General features: G+C 33.7%; 1 protein-coding gene across 4 annotated transcripts in view; it reads right to left on the bottom strand.

Moving 5' to 3' along the window:
• Window positions 1–6,843: 6,843 nt before the first annotated feature.
• LOC145259946 (uncharacterized) overlaps window positions 6,844–17,756 on the bottom strand; it is a 117,152-nt gene continuing 106,239 nt past the window's right edge. For 2 of the 4 annotated variants that reach the window (XM_080117918.1, XM_080117917.1), the window contains exons 16-17: window positions 17,172–17,287; window positions 6,844–7,315 (exon numbers count right to left, since the gene is read on the bottom strand). In XM_080117918.1, coding sequence (XP_079974044.1) covers window positions 6,996–7,315; window positions 17,172–17,287 — 436 coding nt within the window. In that variant the 3' untranslated portion in view covers window positions 6,844–6,995. The remainder of the gene's footprint in view (window positions 7,316–17,171; window positions 17,288–17,756) is intronic. The other 2 variants (XM_080117920.1, XM_080117919.1) reach the window with 1 other exon arrangement.

Here is a 17,756-nt window from a genome sequence, read left to right on the forward strand (position 1 = left end):
ATATAAGGCTGCAGGCGCCATCTTAAACCCTTTTCAGCATCATGACGCTGCGTCAGCAAAGCGCACACTGAGGTTGTTTAAGAGGCAAGCCTGCATTTCCACAATTTTCGCCACAAATTATTTTTCTACCTTATTGTCTTTCATTAATTTTGGGTATGTTACTATTTAAGATCTGGCAAGTAAATTGGTACCATTTATTTCACTTGAAATTCAATATTTTTTTTCTATATAATATAGAAGCGCAAAAAATTGTTTTCTATTTATTTGTGAGCAATCAACATGTACGTTTTAATGAAGATTCAGTATTTATTTCAAATTCGCAGTTTATTTAAATGAAAGTGACTTTTTACAACTTTTTAATAATAAAAAAAAGAACTTTTTAATTCTCATACATTAATTTGAAAAATAATTTCTTAAAAAAAAAGCTTTAATTTGAAATAAAAAGTTTTTCACATGAGGTTAAAATTAAGCAAAAAATGGAAAATTTCATGTACAAGTCAAATTTTTTTTTAGAAATGGAAAATCACACATTTGAGAAAAAAATTTTTTTTTTTAAATTTAAATGAGAAAATTTGAAAACCTGAACCCACCTGTGTGCCCGATACTGACAGCCAGTATGCAAGTCTCCAAGATCTTTTTCTCACAACTTGCCCTGAACTATGTTCAGTTTTCGTTCTGTCTCCACTTGGATCTTCCGACCACTCTGTTGTATCAATTAAAATAAAAATGAAATGTAATAAGTCCTCAGATGTACCTCTCCATCGTACAGTATATCAATACTCTATGGCTGACTGAGATAGCTTCTGTGCATTTATATCAGATCTACCTCTGCGTTCCATGTTTAAAAAGGATGTGTCCTCTATAGTATCAGATCTGACAGAATGGTTAATTATAGGTATAGACCGTTTCATACTCTCAAAAAAGTTCCAGCAAAAACCTAACAGCCAGCCGTGGTTCTCTCCAGAATGTGCTGCTGCCATTGCGCACAGAAATCACTTTTTCCACTGTTTCCAACGTAATAGATGTACTGAGACTAAAGCCGCTTTTAGGATTGCCAGCAACCACTGTAAAAAAGTAATAAAGAATGCAAGAGAGCTATATGCTCAGTAAATTAAATCCAAAGTAGCTGAGCAGTGGCTTGGTTCCCACCAGTTTTGGCAAATAGCAAACAGGATCCTGAACAGAAGCGTGTGCTTTATCCCAACTATTATCAATGAACCTGAGGTAATCTCGTCAGCATCAGACAAAGCCAAACTCTTTGCCAAGAACTTTGCAGCTAATTCTACCCTTTGCGACCAAGGCCGCCAACCTCCAATATTTCCTCCTGTATCAGAAAACACGCTATGTGATATACAAATATCTGTATGTGATGTTGCCAAGCTAATCAAGAACCTTGATTCCAGTAAAGCAACTGGCCCTGACAGTATTCCAATTATAGTACTCAAAAAACTTCAACCAGAATTAGCACCCATACTTACAAAACTGTTTAAACATTGTCTTAAGAAGAATTGCTTCCCATCACCCTGGAAAATTTCATCAGTATACCCTGTATTGAAGAATTCAGGTGATCGCTCATCTCCCTCTCAGTACAGATCAATAAGTCTCCTGTGCATCATGAGTAAGTTGCTGGAATCTGTGTTAAATAGAGAAGTAATCAACCATCTCAGCAAAAATAACCTTAGTGACATGCAATATGGTTTCCGTTCTGCTAGATCTACAGATGTGCTTACAGTTATATCTCATAGGATTAGCGAATCTCTCGACGGAGGCTACCTTTCTAGGGCAATTGCTCTTAACATATCAAAGACCTTTGATAGAGTATGGCATAAAGGTTTACTTCACAAGATCTCCAGCTACGGTATAGCTGGAAATGTCTTCTCAATTATTAAATCATTTCTCTCTGATAGGCTCATAAGAGTAGTGGTTGATGGGCAGAAATCAGAAGCTCTCAGTATTAATGGAGTCCCTCAGGGGTCCATCCTGGGCCTAACTCTCTTCCTGATCTACATTAATGATCTTCCAAATCACATCCTTACATCATTCGTAGACATTTATGCTGATGACACTACTATCTATCGTAGCACATCTAAGACCATAAATGACCAAGTTCTCTCTGATTCTCTCTCCTCTGATCTTGAGCAAGTGGTACAATAGGGAAAGAGGTGGCTTGTTACTTTTAATGCATCTAAAACCAAGCTTTTATCTTTACATCATCAACGCTCTGATCCCCATCTGGCATCAATTGAAATGAATGGCGCTCGTCTTGGGGAGGCCTCATGTTTTGACAAGCTTCTGGGCTTGACCTTTACTCCTGATCTTAAATGGAACACATACATAAAATCCATTGCCAAGGCTGCTGGAAAAATGGTGGGATGCTTCTATCGATCCAGTAGATATCTCATTGCTGATGCAATTCTCTATCTATATAAGAGCCAAGTACGTCCTAGGAAGGAGTACTGTTGCCACATTTGGGCAGGAGCTGCTAGAAAGGACTTATCCTGCCTTGATAGAGTTAAAAATAAACTTCGTAGCCTCGTAGGGGATGTCCTTTTCTCTTCCCTGCAACCTCTTTCTCACAGAAGAGATGTTGCAAGTTTGTCTCTGTTTTATTGTTATTTTCATGGCAAGTGCTTGGCTGAGCTCCAATCTATAGTCTCCCCTTGCCAAACTTTCACAAGAAACACCCATCTAGTACTAAACACTAATTTCCCCGACTCTTTATCTGTGCCTAAACCTAAACGTAGATTCCATGAGCAAAGCTTCTTTCTCAGAACTGCACGCCTATGGAATTGTCTTCCATTTTCCAGCTGACTACAATATGGTTGTCTTCAAGTCTAACGCAAACAAGTTTTTGATGAGTCGTTGCATATAAGTTAAATTTACCGAATTTTCATTACTAACGATTACTATATTGTCCAATTTCTACTGAACACTCTTTAACCCTTATCCTCGAATGGCCCCTTGGCCTTGATAAGTGGTGATGCCTTTGTAAAAAAAAAAAAAAAAAAAAAAAAAAGTTGTGAAATGATAAAATCATTTTTATTTACTCTTTTTTTTTTTTTTGTTAAAATCCGAATTTTCGCCAATAACCTGGCTTAATCGGACTGATATCTTGGTAAAGTTTTTTTTTCTTCATAATGTTGTTATAAGAGGTTGAAGCCTCCCGAAAAGAAAATATTGTATTGGTGCTGTTTTAAATCCGTGTGTGCAAACGCTCGGTTTAAGTGCGAAATTTAAGAAATGAAAAGTCACACATTTTCGAAAAAAAAAATTTTTTTTTTTTTTAAATTTAAATGAGAAAATTTGAAAAAAAACTTATTTGGACTGACCTCTCCTTGATAAAACCAGGTTATTGGCAAAAATTTGGACTTTAACAAACAAAAAAAAAAAAAAAAAAAAAAAAAAAAAAAAAAGTAAATAAAAATGATTTTATCATTCACAACATTTTCAGGTTTTCAAATTTTTTTTATGATACAAATGAGTCACTACTTCCAAAAGTAATGGTTCCTTTTTTTTTTTTTTTTATTCTGCCAGAATAGATCGGAGGGTAGAATTTCAAATTGCATTGCTATGATGACTGAATTCATGCATTCATGATCTGAAAGTTTAATTTCATTTTTGCAGATATTGACAGTGTGAGACTCTAAGAACCCCCCCCCCCCCGTCATTGCCGTGCATCAGAAAAAGAGATGTATTACTGAATTCCTAGCAAAAATGCACTGAGAAAAGTGATGACTACATAGAAAAATAAAAAGGTTGCTCGCTTTAATAGCATGTCTTCCATCTTCATAGCTCTTAAACTTTGAGTTGAGAAAAAAAAAAAAAAAAGGCTTTACAACTAAAGTAAGCTGCCACATCTAAGGAAATGCCGCTTCCAACACTCTTGCCATGACGGAGAACAAAATGCAAGGGACGATATCCTCTATTTTCTAACAAAAAAAAATGATGCTAGTCTTTCTCTACTCCTATCATTGTTTCCATGGATGGTGCTTGACTGAGCTCAAATCTCTAATTTTCTCTTAGGGATTTTTATCTTCGGCTCCCAAAATCAACAGAGATTAGACCATTCCTGTAATGATCCAGTCTCTTGTTTTTGCAGTGGGAGTTTAGTTCTTGGCAATTCTAGGTCTACTTGAATTGATTTTTTTCAATAAAAGTTTTAAAATAAAGCTGCAGCGTTGTTTTCTTTAGGGCAACCATTTTATTGTTCGACCCTGTATTGATTTATTCCTCGCACTGAGTTTTTTCCAAATTCATTTTAGCTAGCAAAAGATTAGACCATTCCTGTAATGATCTGGTCCCTGATGATTTCATGGTGGGAGTTTAGTTCTAGAAAGTCCACCCTCCCAGGCTTTGCCTTCTCTCTTTAAGAAGGAAGTTAGTTTATTGCTAATCGCTCGAGGTGCCCTTACAGGGGAATGCTGACAGGGCTTCCCAGGCACTTTTTGCAGGTCAAAGTGCTCCTCCTCGGGGCCCTGACTTTTCGATCCCACTTTCTGACCCTGGTGTCAGAGTTCTTGCGATGGGAGAGAATTAAGCAATTCCTATTAAGCTGTTCAAAAACAAAAACTTGTTCTGTGTATTTAAAACCAAACAATTTCCATAAAGTTTCTTTCCAGAAATCTGCAAACCTCATTGGCCAGGCTTCACTTCCATATCACATCACACTGTGTACACATATTTGATAAAGTCGCTTGTTGATAGTTGTTACACTCTGCTAGTTAGTTATGGCAGAAGATTCCTGAATTTATTCCATTAACTCTTGCAATTGCACTAATACCAACTCCTTTTGCTCCAATAGCATTCCTAAGATTAAAAAAATCTCTGAACAACTTCTAAGGTCTCATCATCACACCTGAGCTCTTAAGCACCTTTTACACACCAACTGGTTGTCATCTCTCGAACACATGTAATTCCACTGCACTTCCTGTACATCCAATTATTCTTTTAAACAACCTGTGCAAGGTAATTTCCAATCTTTCACGAAAAACACCCGTCTAGCTGAAATTACTATCAAAAATTTTCCCCCACTCTTTACCTGTGCCAAAATCAAAACGTAGATTACATGAACAAAGCTTCTTTCTTAGAAGTGCATGCCTGTGGAACTGTTCCTGCCTGTTTCCCACCTGACTACAACTTCAAGTCCAACATAAACAAATTCCTGATGAACCGCCCCTTAAGTAAGGCACTTTATCAAATCTCAACACTAATGTACTGTACATGCAATAACCCTTATCCGAGAGTGGCTTCCGGGCCTTGATAGGTGGTGGCATGATGTCCAAAGACCATAAAAAATACAATTGTAAATTACTTAGGACTTCTATCCAGTCATGGATGACAAAACTAGAGCATGCTACCCTTGTGAAGTAAATAAAAGGTTCTGTTCTGTTCAAACTCCAGAGTTCGATAGAAATATTCCAAGAGTTTGACAAGATACACCTGAAGAAGGTCGGAGGTTACACTGACCGAAATGTTGTGAAAATGCTAGAAATCCAATAATACGAATCATCTCAAAAATTCAGAAAAAATCCACAAGGACCTGTTGTGCAGTGGTTAGAGTTCTTGGAAAAATCAATTGTAAAAGTGGTATTCTCTTGTAGTTTGAAGGTTCAATTCTCAGTGATGGCAATCGGAAATGCAATTGTGAATTACTTAGGACCTCTATCCAGATATGGCTGACAGAACAAGAGCATGCTACCCCCATGAAGTAAATAAATGGTTCCATTTGAAATTATGTCCAAATTCCTGAGTTCGATAGAAACATTCCAGAGTTTGAGAAGATACATCTGAAGAAAGTCGGAGATTACACTGATTGAAACATTGTGAAAATGACACTCAAGATGAGAATAGTCCCAAATGATACGAACCAGTTCTTTGTTAATCATTCCTGACGATAAATCCATCCATGCAAATACATTAACTAGTTCTTGCCTGAAGCTAGGAAAAGAACCAAAACAAAATATGTAGACAGAAATTGTCTGGGTTATTTAATGAAATATGCCCGACATGAATGTTAACAATTAAAGTGCTAACACCACCATTTGAATCTCTCTTTGACGGAATAGTAATTACTAACCAGCCATGGCACTCTTCACGAATCGTTGTCATTGATTTTGGTTCTGCGCCATTCTGAGCAACTCATCCAAGTTAATGTCCGTGATGTCCTTCACGTTGTCCGACATTCTTGTTTTTGTTTTTTTTTGCCAGGGGCTGTACCAAAGAGCAGATTTTTGTTAGTCCGTCTGTTCTGACCACATGTACCCAAAATCGTAATTTCCTGTCATTGAAGTTGTCCAGTCTTTGGCATGGTCCAATCTTCTCCATCATTTGAATAATAAAATAAAAAGGACTTGAAGAAGCAAATCAAATTCTTAACCAGAAATTATTCATAAATTTTGATAATGACATACAAGATTTGATGATGACATACAAGTATGTGAATAGTTTTCTAAATATTAGTTATAGTCAGCTAACATACTTCCTAACTTCTGGTGTAGCCCTACCGGATTTGGTGACAAGGCAAACTAGTTCCTTGTTTTTCATTGTTCTTCAACATTTCCATTGTGAAGCGATTTATTGAAATAAAATAGAAAATGACATTGAAAAGTATACAAGTACGTTAGCCAACAAACTGTTTAGACAAATTAAAAAGAAAATTTAAAAAAAAAAGTAAATCCACCAAAATAAATTTTTACATTATTTTACATTCTTTGTGGATTAAACACAAAGGATAAAGTGCATTTCTTCAGAAATGCCAGGATAAAGTATAAAAATAATTAAAAAAAAAAAAAAAACCCAGGATAAAGTATAAAAATATGACAAAAAACAACATAACCAAGGTAGTGAATTTGGATGACTGCTTTTTTTTTTTTTGTTGGTTTTTACTAAGAAAAGAATGAAAGTGGCAATGAAATTACTTTTCTTTTAATTTTTTTTTTTTTAAATTTTAATTTGCTTATGAACCCCCAACCTTTTCCCCCCATGTTTTCGAGTGTTCAGTACCTCCGCATGCTGCCATGTTCTAGATTTTTGTAGGCATCAAAACGAGACTCCTGCATCCTGGAACCCATATTGTTGCCACCTCCACCAGTGGACATCATGCCGGATCGTTGGCCAGCATTGTAGTACATGCTGCCTGCCTCCATGTTCTGTGCTCCATGACCGCTGCCGGAAGTTCCACTGCCACCAGCAAAACCTCCGCTGCTACCAGCACTGCTGCCATAATTTGAGTTCACGTTGTTATTCACCCAATGATTATTGTCTATTCCGCCGTGAGAATGAGACCAGTTGTCAGCTTTCCAATTAGTACCACCAGCTGAAACAAGGAAACAAATAGTTACATTAGAAATTACATATGCACACGTGTATTAAAAGAGGAAAAACGAAAACGGCCAACAATATGAGGATTCCCCCTCTGCCCCGTGGAGGTCATCTTGAATTTTTTGTGGAAAAAAAAAAACACAAAAAATAACTTCACTTTTTGTATTATGTATATATTAATAGGATAACGTGTGCGTTATTTATTTTGCGTGTCACGCTTACATCCAAGTGACTGTCGTTTAATTGTTATGGACTTCTGTTTCTTGTAATAAATAATTTTACCCAGAACTCTTCAGAAGTTTTGGTTTCGATTATGGCTGATGGCACTCCAGTAATCTATCTTTTTATAAATAATTTTATCAAGAATTTTTCATACATTTTGGTTTCAGGTTTTGATTATAGCTAAAAGGAACTCAAGTTATATACTTTTTTTCATAAGTTTTGGTTTCGATTATGGCTGATGGCACTCCAGTAATCTATCTTTTTATAAATAATTTTTATCAAGAATTTTTCATACATTTTGGTTTCAGGTTTTGATTATAGCTAAAAGGAACTCAAGTTATATACTTTTTTTCATAAGTTTTGGTTTCGATTATGGCTGATGGCACTCCAGTAATCTATCTTTTTATAAATAATTTTTATCAAGAATTTTTCATACATTTTGGTTTCAGGTTTTGATTATAGCTAAAAGGAACTCAAGTTATATACTTTTTTTCATAAGTTTTGGTTTCGATTATGGCTGATGGCACTCCAGTAATCTATCTTTTTATAAAATAATTTTTATCAAGAATTTTTCATACATTTTGGTTTCAGGTTTTGATTATAGCTAAAGGAACTCAAGTTATATATTTTTTTTCATAAGTTTTGGTTTCGATTATGGCTGATGGCACTCCAGTAATCTATCTTTTTATAAATAATTTTTATCAAGAATTTTTCATACATTTTGGTTTCAGGTTTTGATTATAGCTAAAAGGAACTCAAGTTATATACTTTTTTTCATAAGTTTTGGTTTCGATTATGGCTGATGGCACTCCAGTAATCTATCTTTTTATAAATAATTTTTATCAAGAATTTTTCATACATTTTGGTTTCAGGTTTTGATTATAGCTAAAAGGAACTCAAGTTATATACTTTTTTTCATAAGTTTTGGTTTCGATTATGGCTGATGGCACTCCAGTAATCTATCTTTTTATAAATAATTTTTATCAAGAATTTTTCATACATTTTGGTTTCAGGTTTTGATTATAGCTAAAGGAACTCAAGTTATATACTTTTTTTCATACATTTTGGTTTCAGGTTTTGATTATAGCTAAAAGGAACTCAAGTTATATACTTTTTTTCATACATTTTGGTTTCAGGTTTTGATTATAGCTAAAGGAACTCAAGTTATATACTTTTTTTCATACATTTTGGTTTCAGGTTTTGATTATAGCTAAAAGGAACTCAAGTTATATACTTTTTTTCATACATTTTGGTTTCAGGTTTTGATTATAGTAGTAATACACACGGACGAAAAAACGCTTTGGATAATCACAGATTTCAAGGTAGTTCTACTAAAATAGCCATATTTTTTAAACCAAAGCACTTCAAGTCTTCAAATTACTACTGTTTTGTTCGGAAATGAATATACTTTCAAATGAATTAATAAATATGAATGTACATTATATATTTTAAGAGTTTTAAGCAAATAAAGTGATAAAAATGTGAACGTCATAAAATGGCGTTTTCGGTAAGGTTTTGTAATGACCCCCCCTGTTTTCTAAAGGTCCGTACCGTGATTGTATGAAGAATTTCGTCATGAAATTTGGGAACCAATTAGAAGAGGTGTTAATCTTAATACTGTCAAGTGTCCGAAATATTTTTGACCATTTCTTTTTTTGCCGTGTTAAAAATAAGATTTTAATATGACGAGTATTGAACATTTTGAAAAAAAAATTCTTCGGACACCCAGTAGTAAGTAAATCAATCTTTTTACTATCTTTATCAATTAGAAGTATTGTTTTATGTTGAGTAGGACCGCGGTAATTGATAATTTAAAAGGACCTACCCGAAAAAAAAAATTGTTTAAAAAATCGAATTTGGTCAAATGAAGTTTAAGCAGCAGCAGCAGCAGCTCCAGCCTGTAGAATCAGCGATAGCACAGTTGTAAACAAACACGCGTTCTTTAATTTTTATTCAAGAACGAATTAAGAAAAACATGAAAATATGAATATAAATGTTCTTATGTTTAATTAGAGCTATTTTGTTATCAGAATAACATTAGTTTAGAACTATTCGGTTTTCAGAATATATAATAACAACAATCCTAACCAATTCGGCATTATCTGTTGCAATTTCTCACAAATCTCGTCAAATTTAAAAACATGGTTAAAAAAACAAAAACTTTTGTAGATATATAGCTTGCATGCACTTTTATTCTTTAAATTAGTTTTGAACAGCGAATTAAAACAATGTTTTACTGCGAACAGCCACAAATGTTGTTTTTTTCAAAATCAAAATAAGTATCAAAATCTCGTTTATACATAGATTCGAAAAAGTTGTCAAAAAACAAATATATAACAAATAAATGTTATCAAAGGCAAGATAAGTTACTTTTCTACCAAACTGGATATATTTTTTGTGTTTTTATTCAATGTAACATGTTTATTCAGCTCAAAAAAAATACAGTGTTTACCGTGGAAAATTAAAAATGGCGCCCGGCCCGACTCTCTTTAACACGGTAAGTTTGAGAAAAGGAGTTAAAAATAAAAAAAAACTATACAAAATACTGTTAAAAACTCACCGAATATATGTCAGCCTATGTCACGGTAACATATATTGAGCGAGTTTCTAGCAGTATTTTGTCTACTTTTTTATTTTTAACTCTTTTCCCCAAACTTACCGTTTCAAGAGAGTCGGGCGCGGGCGCCATTTTAAATTTTCCAAAACATCGGTAAACACTGTTTTCAAGCTGAATAAACATGTTACATTAAATAAAAACACTAAAAAATTATCCAGTTAGGTAGAAAAGTAACTTGCTTTTGATAACATTTATTTGTTATATATTTGTTTTTTTGACAACTTTTTCGAATCTATGTGTATAGTAATACAAACCCTCAAAATCTATATCAATATTCTTGAAATTTTAAAAGCAGTTAGAAAACACATCAAACTACAATTAGGAAGCTTTTTATTTCGTTATTTTTTTTTTCTACTTATTAAGCGAAAGATATTTTTACAACCTGCTCCAGCGTAGTATAAACGGCCTATGGAATTAACACCTTCAACCTCGAAAATAGAAATCAACAAATTTTTGAACGCTCTTTTTGAAAAAAAGCTCTCTTAACTTCACCTCTAATACAAATTATGTGTGGCAAGTTTCCTCCTAAAACACTCTTTAACCCTAACAATAACACTAAGTTCGAGTGGCAAGCCCCCCCCCAACAAAATACCTTTGTAAGCCACATACAAGCATCTAAAACAAACAAACAAAAAATAGATCCTTCCTTAAAGAAAAATACACATAAAAATAAATTGGTTAACTGTCCTAAAATGCTAGAACGGCCAGGAAATGATGAATTATTTTACATTAAATTTTTGTGAAACTAACCGCTCCCCCCTCTAATATTGTTTTTGTTAGCTTTGTCTCTGTCAAGTTTTCAGTATGTTCACACATAATTTTCCTTAGCCCTACAATTAATTCAAAGTCCGAATGGCAACCCTCCCCATATTCTCATTGCATAGAAACCCTCTTAAAACTACACATAATCATCTTAAAAAAAAAAAAAAAAAAAAAAAGCATGCATATTTTCCCATAGAAAAAAAAAAAAACAGTTAACTGCCCTAAAATGCTAGAATGACCTGTAATAGGAAATTATTTTACATTCAATTCTAAAATAATTTGTTTATCTTTCATTAAAGTTTTTCATGGCATTTTATACATAATTTCCTAAAAAGGTAGAATTACATTTTGGAGGGGTGGTCAGAAGGAGTTGAGTGGGGTTAAACAGAAGGTGTTAATCTACAATAATACCAAAGAAATATTGCAATATATTCATTTTTAAATGGTCTTATGTTTAGATTTAAGTTTTTTGTACATAAAGCACATTACAATTCAACTTTGAGTTCTCCAACTTCTTTTCTGTTTATGGATACATGGCATTTTTAAGGAATTGCTGCATATTTATGCACATTTACTGCAGATTATTTGGAAACCATAAACTTTGGGAGATTTTCAGTTGCATATTCTGATTCCTTGTACAAAAGTACACTTATATGGTAAATTTCAATTCTTAGTCTTGTGTTTTAACAAAGATATGACATTTTTACTGAAAAAGTAGTGTAAAAAATGTGACGAAACGCATATGGTTTTAAAGAGGGAAAAATATCCAAACGTGTGAGGCACAAAAATAGCCATAACTTCCTTAATTTTAATCAGATTTAAAAAATTTAAAAAGATTCTTTCTTAGCTCATCAAGCTCTTTCTATGCATACCAATATTGAAATATTTCAAGCTATTTCATTTTTTCATGTGTATTGCTAATTATAGCTAAAGGAACTCAAGTTATATACTTTTTTTCATACATTTTGGTTTCAGGTTTTGATTATAGCTAAAAGGAACTCAAGTTATATACTTTTTTCATACATTTTGGTTTCAGGTTTTGATTATAGCTAAAAGGAACTCAAGTTATATACTTTTTTTCATACATTTTGGTTTCAGGTTTTGATTATAGCTAAAAGGAACTCAAGTTATATACTTTTTTTCATAAGTTTTGGTTTCGATTCAAGCTTATGCACCCTAGTCATACGGATATATCTTTATTTTTGAAATTGCAACTTTATAATATATAAATCAATAGAATGTTAACTCTATAATAATATATACAAAATCTGCAAGAATTAAAATATCATTTAAGCGTACTTTACGACCGGGCTATGCTGAGCATCCTTGCTAGCTTAGATAAATACTTTTGCAGTTTTAACAAAAGAACTACAATACTATTAGAGCATTTCCATTTATGCTGAACATCTACAGAATGCCAACATCAATATATTACATGAGACCCTGTGGAATTTCCACAGGTTCCGCTAGTTTGGATTATTCAAACTACTGTTCTCATCTTATTTTCACATTGCTTCAGTCGATGTAACCTCAGACCTTTTCCAGGCGTATCTTTTCAAGCTCAAGAATCTATTACCGAATTATGGAACCTTTCTGCCAAACTTGGGAATCTGCATAGAATTTCAAATGGAACCCTTTTAATCCACAGTCTATTTGATTCCATTAGTCATGACTGGGTAACACTCCTAAGTAATTTGCAATTGTATTTTCAGTGTTACTCATACGGAGGTGGTAAAATACTAGGTTGAGAAGCTGGTGTGGTCTATCCTTCTCTCGGGGGTAGATAGGACTCTCTTAAGCTATGGTAGTCATCTCATCTAGTGATGGCGTCATGATAAAAAATACCCTTGATAGTCCTGGCGAAGCATCAAGTATTCAGCTACGGACAAGATTTGAATTACACTACAAACTAGTGTAGCAAGTTCTATCTCGACTACGGCCGCGCTAGATGGATGGATACTGAGGATTGAACTTTCAACCTCCAGAAGAGTGTAACTTATAAAGAAAAATCCTCTTGCATCGTGACTTGGTTTCTTATCAATTTCTCACACAGTTTAAATAATTTGAAAAATGTTCAATTAGTGAAATATCAATCCCATCTAAATGTGCAATTTTCATAGGTGGGTTGAACAGGCTTCCCCCGAAGGAGAAAGTGTCCAGGAATTCACAAACGGTCCTTAACAGCATGTATAGGGGTGATGTTGACGTTATGTTTTCCAGTTTTTGCAGAGAGGTGTCAATAGTCCCTTTACATACGGCACCTGGTACTGACCAGACTCAATGTTGCTTAACTTTGGTGATCTAATGAGAACATTTAATATTCAGTTTAAAAAATAAGATTGAGCACTACCAAAGGACAAGAAAAAAATGGTTGAGTTGTCTTTGAAGTCTCGACAAAGACTTCAAAATAAGAATTAGTAGAAATCCACCCAATAAATATTACTGTGACATTTATTGAGTGGGTTTCTACCACAATTTTGTTTTATTTCTTATTTTGAAATGATTATCGAAACTTCAAAGATGTAAAGAGACATTGCAACCATTTTGTTTCTTGTTCTCCAGTAGCATTCAATGTTATTTTCTTTTTTTTTCAAACCAAATAAACATTTTACATTAACTAAAAACTCATTCAGTTAGGTAGGAAAGTAACTTATCTTGCTTTTGATAACAATATGTTTGTTATATATTTGTTTTTGACAACTTTTCCGAATTGTAATACAAACATAATATGGATTGTAATACAAACCCAAGGTCGGTATTTACTATGAGAAAACTTCATCTCTCCAAAATAGAGCACACTGGACTGAGGCATAAATAAAAATATGAAGTGTCTACTGATTCAAACAGAAATCTACTTTTTATGGATAAACAAAAAGGCGGGGGGGGGGGACAAAATGTCCATTTCAGATGAATTAAAAGAAAAAACAAAAAAATTTACTTAACCACCAAAAAGCGAGAGTTTAGTAATAGATCCACTCTCGCATAATCAAAACCAAGTGTTGCACATAAGTTCTATGGACGCCCCAAATGTCAATTCTATTTTTAAATTTATAGAAGAATTGAAATATTATTATGCCTTAGTTTCTGTATTTTTTAAGACAAAAAATATTAATTTAGCTAATCCTATTTTGTTGTAATATAAAAGAAAGTGCTTATTCAATTAGAATATTTTACTTTTTTTTTTTATATGATGATTCGATTTATTCTCAAACCATGTTGTAATGACAAATTAATCCTTTTTAAATAAATATAAAAGCGAAAATGTATGTATGTATGCATGTATGTATGTGTGTTCGCTTTTTCTGTATGTCTACAAAAGGCTTCTTTCAGAGAAGCGGTCGGTCGGTTCACAACTTTTTAAAACTTTTTATATCACATATAAATCGTAATATCTCACACTTAACGAAGCTCGCCTGTCTATTTAATTTGCTCGATTTCTAGAAGATAAATATTTAATATTTGTCGCTCACCGCATGTGGGTTAGTCTTTTTCCGATAACATCTTGGGGGCGAGGAAAAAAGTGTTCAGCAGTAAATGAAATCCCGCAGTCAAACTGACCTCATTAACTCATTAAAACGAGCACCTACTAAATCCAACTAATTAAATAAATTCAAACGTGTTTCCGTAAGCATGTCGCGGTAGGGCAATGGTTAACGTCGCACATTTTTTTTTTCACAACTTTGCCTCAACGGTTCGGGTTCGATCCTTATACTTACATTTTTTTTACCCCCCCTCCAAACACTCGGGCAATGCCGGGTACCCCTCGCTAGTTTTAAATAAAAGTAAAAAGGCATTTTGAATATGAAAAAAGTCAATTGAAATCACAGGTTACACTGACAATTATTCATGTTTAAATGTTTTAATAGAAAAGAATGTTAGTTTTCATAATAGCAATACACATGAAAAAATTGAAATAGCATTAAATATTTCAATATTGGTATGCATAGAAAGAGCTTGATGAGCTAAGAAAGAATCTTTTTAAATTTTTAAAATCTGATTAATATTAAGGAAGTTATGGCTATTTTTGTGCCTAACACGTTTGGATATTTTTCCCTCTTTAAGACCATATGCATTTCGTCACATTTTTTACACTACTTTTTCAGTAAAAATGTCATATCTTTGTTAAAACACAAGACTAAGAAATGAAATTTACCATATAAGTGTATTTTTGTACAAGGAATCAGAATATGCAACTGAAAATCTCCCAAAGTTTATGGTTTCCAAATAATCTGCAGTAAATGTGCATAAATATGCAGCAATTCCTTAAAAATGCCATGTATCCATAAACAGAAAAGAAGTTGGAGAACTCAAAGTTGAATTGTAATGTGCTTTATGTACAAAAAACTTAAATCTAAACATAAGACCATTTAAAAATGAATATATTGCAATATTTCTTTGGTATTATTGTAGATTAACACCTTCTGTTTAACCCCACTCAACTCCTTCTGACCACCCCTCCAAAATGTGATTCTACCTTTTTAGGAAATTATGTATAAAATGCCATGAAAAACATTAATGAAAGATAAACAAATTATTTTAGAATTGAATGTAAAATAATTTCCTATTACAGGTCATTCTAGCATTTTAGGGCAGTTAACTGGTTTTTTTTTCTATGGGAAAATATGCATGCTTTTTTTTTTTTTTTTTTAAGATGATTATGTGTAGTTTTAAGAGGGTTTCTATGCAATGAGAATATGGGGAGGGTTGCCATTCGGACTTTGAATTAATTGTAGGGCTAAGGAAAATTATGTGTGAACATACTGAAAACTTGACAGAGACAAAGCTAACAAAAACAATATTAGAGGGGGGAGCGGTTAGTTTCACAAAAATTTAATGTAAAATAATTCACCATTTCCTGGCCATTCTAGCATTTTAGGACAGTTAACCAATTTATTTTTATGTGTATTTTTCTTTAAGGAAGGATCTATTTTTTGTTTGTTTGTTTTAGATGCTTGTATGTGGCTTTTAAAATTTCAAGAATATTGATATAGATTTTGAGGGTTTGTATTACTATACACATAGATTCGAAAAAGTTGTCAAAAAAACAAATATATAACAAATAAATGTTATCAAAAGCAAGTTACTTTTCTACCTAACTGGATAATTTTTTAGTGTTTTTATTTAATGAGAATAGTTTCTTTAAAGGGTTTTGAGGAGGAAGTATTTGTTTTTCTTTCAGCCATGTGTTTTGGGGTTTATTATGCTCCCTACCCACCTCGGAATCCAAAAATGGGAAATAGTAAAGGGGAAACCCATTCGCCTTGACCATGTCGGGGCTACGTGGAGGATATACTCTTTTGGTAAGGAGTTCTTAAGCACTTTATATTTCCTGTTCATTCTTCTAGCACTTACTTGATTTGCCTATTTTTGGTAGCGAGGAAAAAAGATGCTGAAGTACCTTTGATTTTTGTTTTTTTGTTATGGTACTTGGCATTTTGGATGTAAGTGCTAGGGCTTGGTGCGACTGGCTGATTGGTCAGATTAGGTCTATCTGTCCGTTTAACCAAAGTAAAAACCGAAGTGATGCATTGCGGTTTATTTACTTCTATGCACTCAGATCTAGGTTAGCTGAATCACCAGGATCACGTCCTAAAGCATTACAGGTAGCAACCCACGGCTAATTGGTTGCCCCATTGAGGGATTTTTTCCCCTCTGCAGGGGAGTAGTCGGCTTGTTCTGATGCCCTATGAACCGGGCGAGAGAAAAAAAAGGTTTTATACTTCAAGTTGTTTATATCCTTTTCATGGGTTCCGATTGATTTTGTAGAATACGCTACAGGTAAAAGGTAAAGACCTGTAGTGGATTTTGTCGGGGTTTTTTCCCCCCGGCCCTGCAGAACATGATTTAGCTCTGCGAAGGGAAAGGGTTTATAATATTCTTGGTTAGTGTGTTTTAAGTTAGAAAGCCAGTAGGGAAGAGTGGGTGGAAAAAGAAAAAAGGGAGGGAGGGGAACCGTTGTTTTTGCTTTTTGGCTTTGTAGAACATGATTTAGTTGTGCAGAGTTAAAAAAAAAAAAAGAAAAAAAAAAAAGGCGCTAATGTAGGTGCATTTTAGTCAGGAAACTATCTTCAGACAGCCTGATTTAGTTGCACCAGGGTGAAAAAGAGAGAATAAAGGAGAAAAAGAAAAACAGGAAAAAAGATGAAAAGGGTAAAAGGGAAAAAAGGGTAGAAGAAGAGGTGAAGCTAAAAAAGAAAAAGGAAAGAAAAAAAAGAAAAAAGGACAAAAAAAAAAGAAAAAGAAAGAATACCTGGTTGGTTCCTAATGCGTCCACCAAGTCTTTCATGGGCAGAGACATTTCTTCGGTCAATCTCCCTTCCCCGGTCTACTGCTAACTTCTGGTATCCTCCAGAACCAATATCTCTCCTGAATGGGAGGATGGAAAACAAGCAGTTACAAGATGTTCAGGAGAAATTTGATCATTTTGTGATCTTCTTACATTTCAAAACTATTTGAACTATCTAATAGCGAAAAAGTACAGCGGATAGTTGTTTTTATGTACTACTAGTGCGTTTGAGAATTGGGGACCTGGGCTACTACTGGACAGCACAGAAATATTGGAAAAAGGTGAGCTGCATGGTGATTCACACTAGATTCAAAAACTTGCAAATCTTAGCTGTAGTTAAGTGCTCATTCAATGCCATAGGACAGGAACTGAAAAATTGCGACAAATGTGCAAAAGGTAGAATCATAGCAAGCATTCTGTTTTTGCATCACAAAATCTGTTGAAAAGGTGTAACAAGAACCAGACAAGATAATGCGGAATTTGTCAATAAATTTGGTTGCCTTGTTTTACGGTACATCAACCCTTTTTTAATGCTGAATCCAGTAACTT

Source organism: Euprymna scolopes, chromosome 35 (assembly GCF_053919585.1).
Source record: "Euprymna scolopes isolate OS-2025 chromosome 35, ASM5391958v1, whole genome shotgun sequence".
NCBI classification, from domain to species: Eukaryota; Metazoa; Mollusca; class Cephalopoda; order Sepiida; family Sepiolidae; genus Euprymna; species Euprymna scolopes.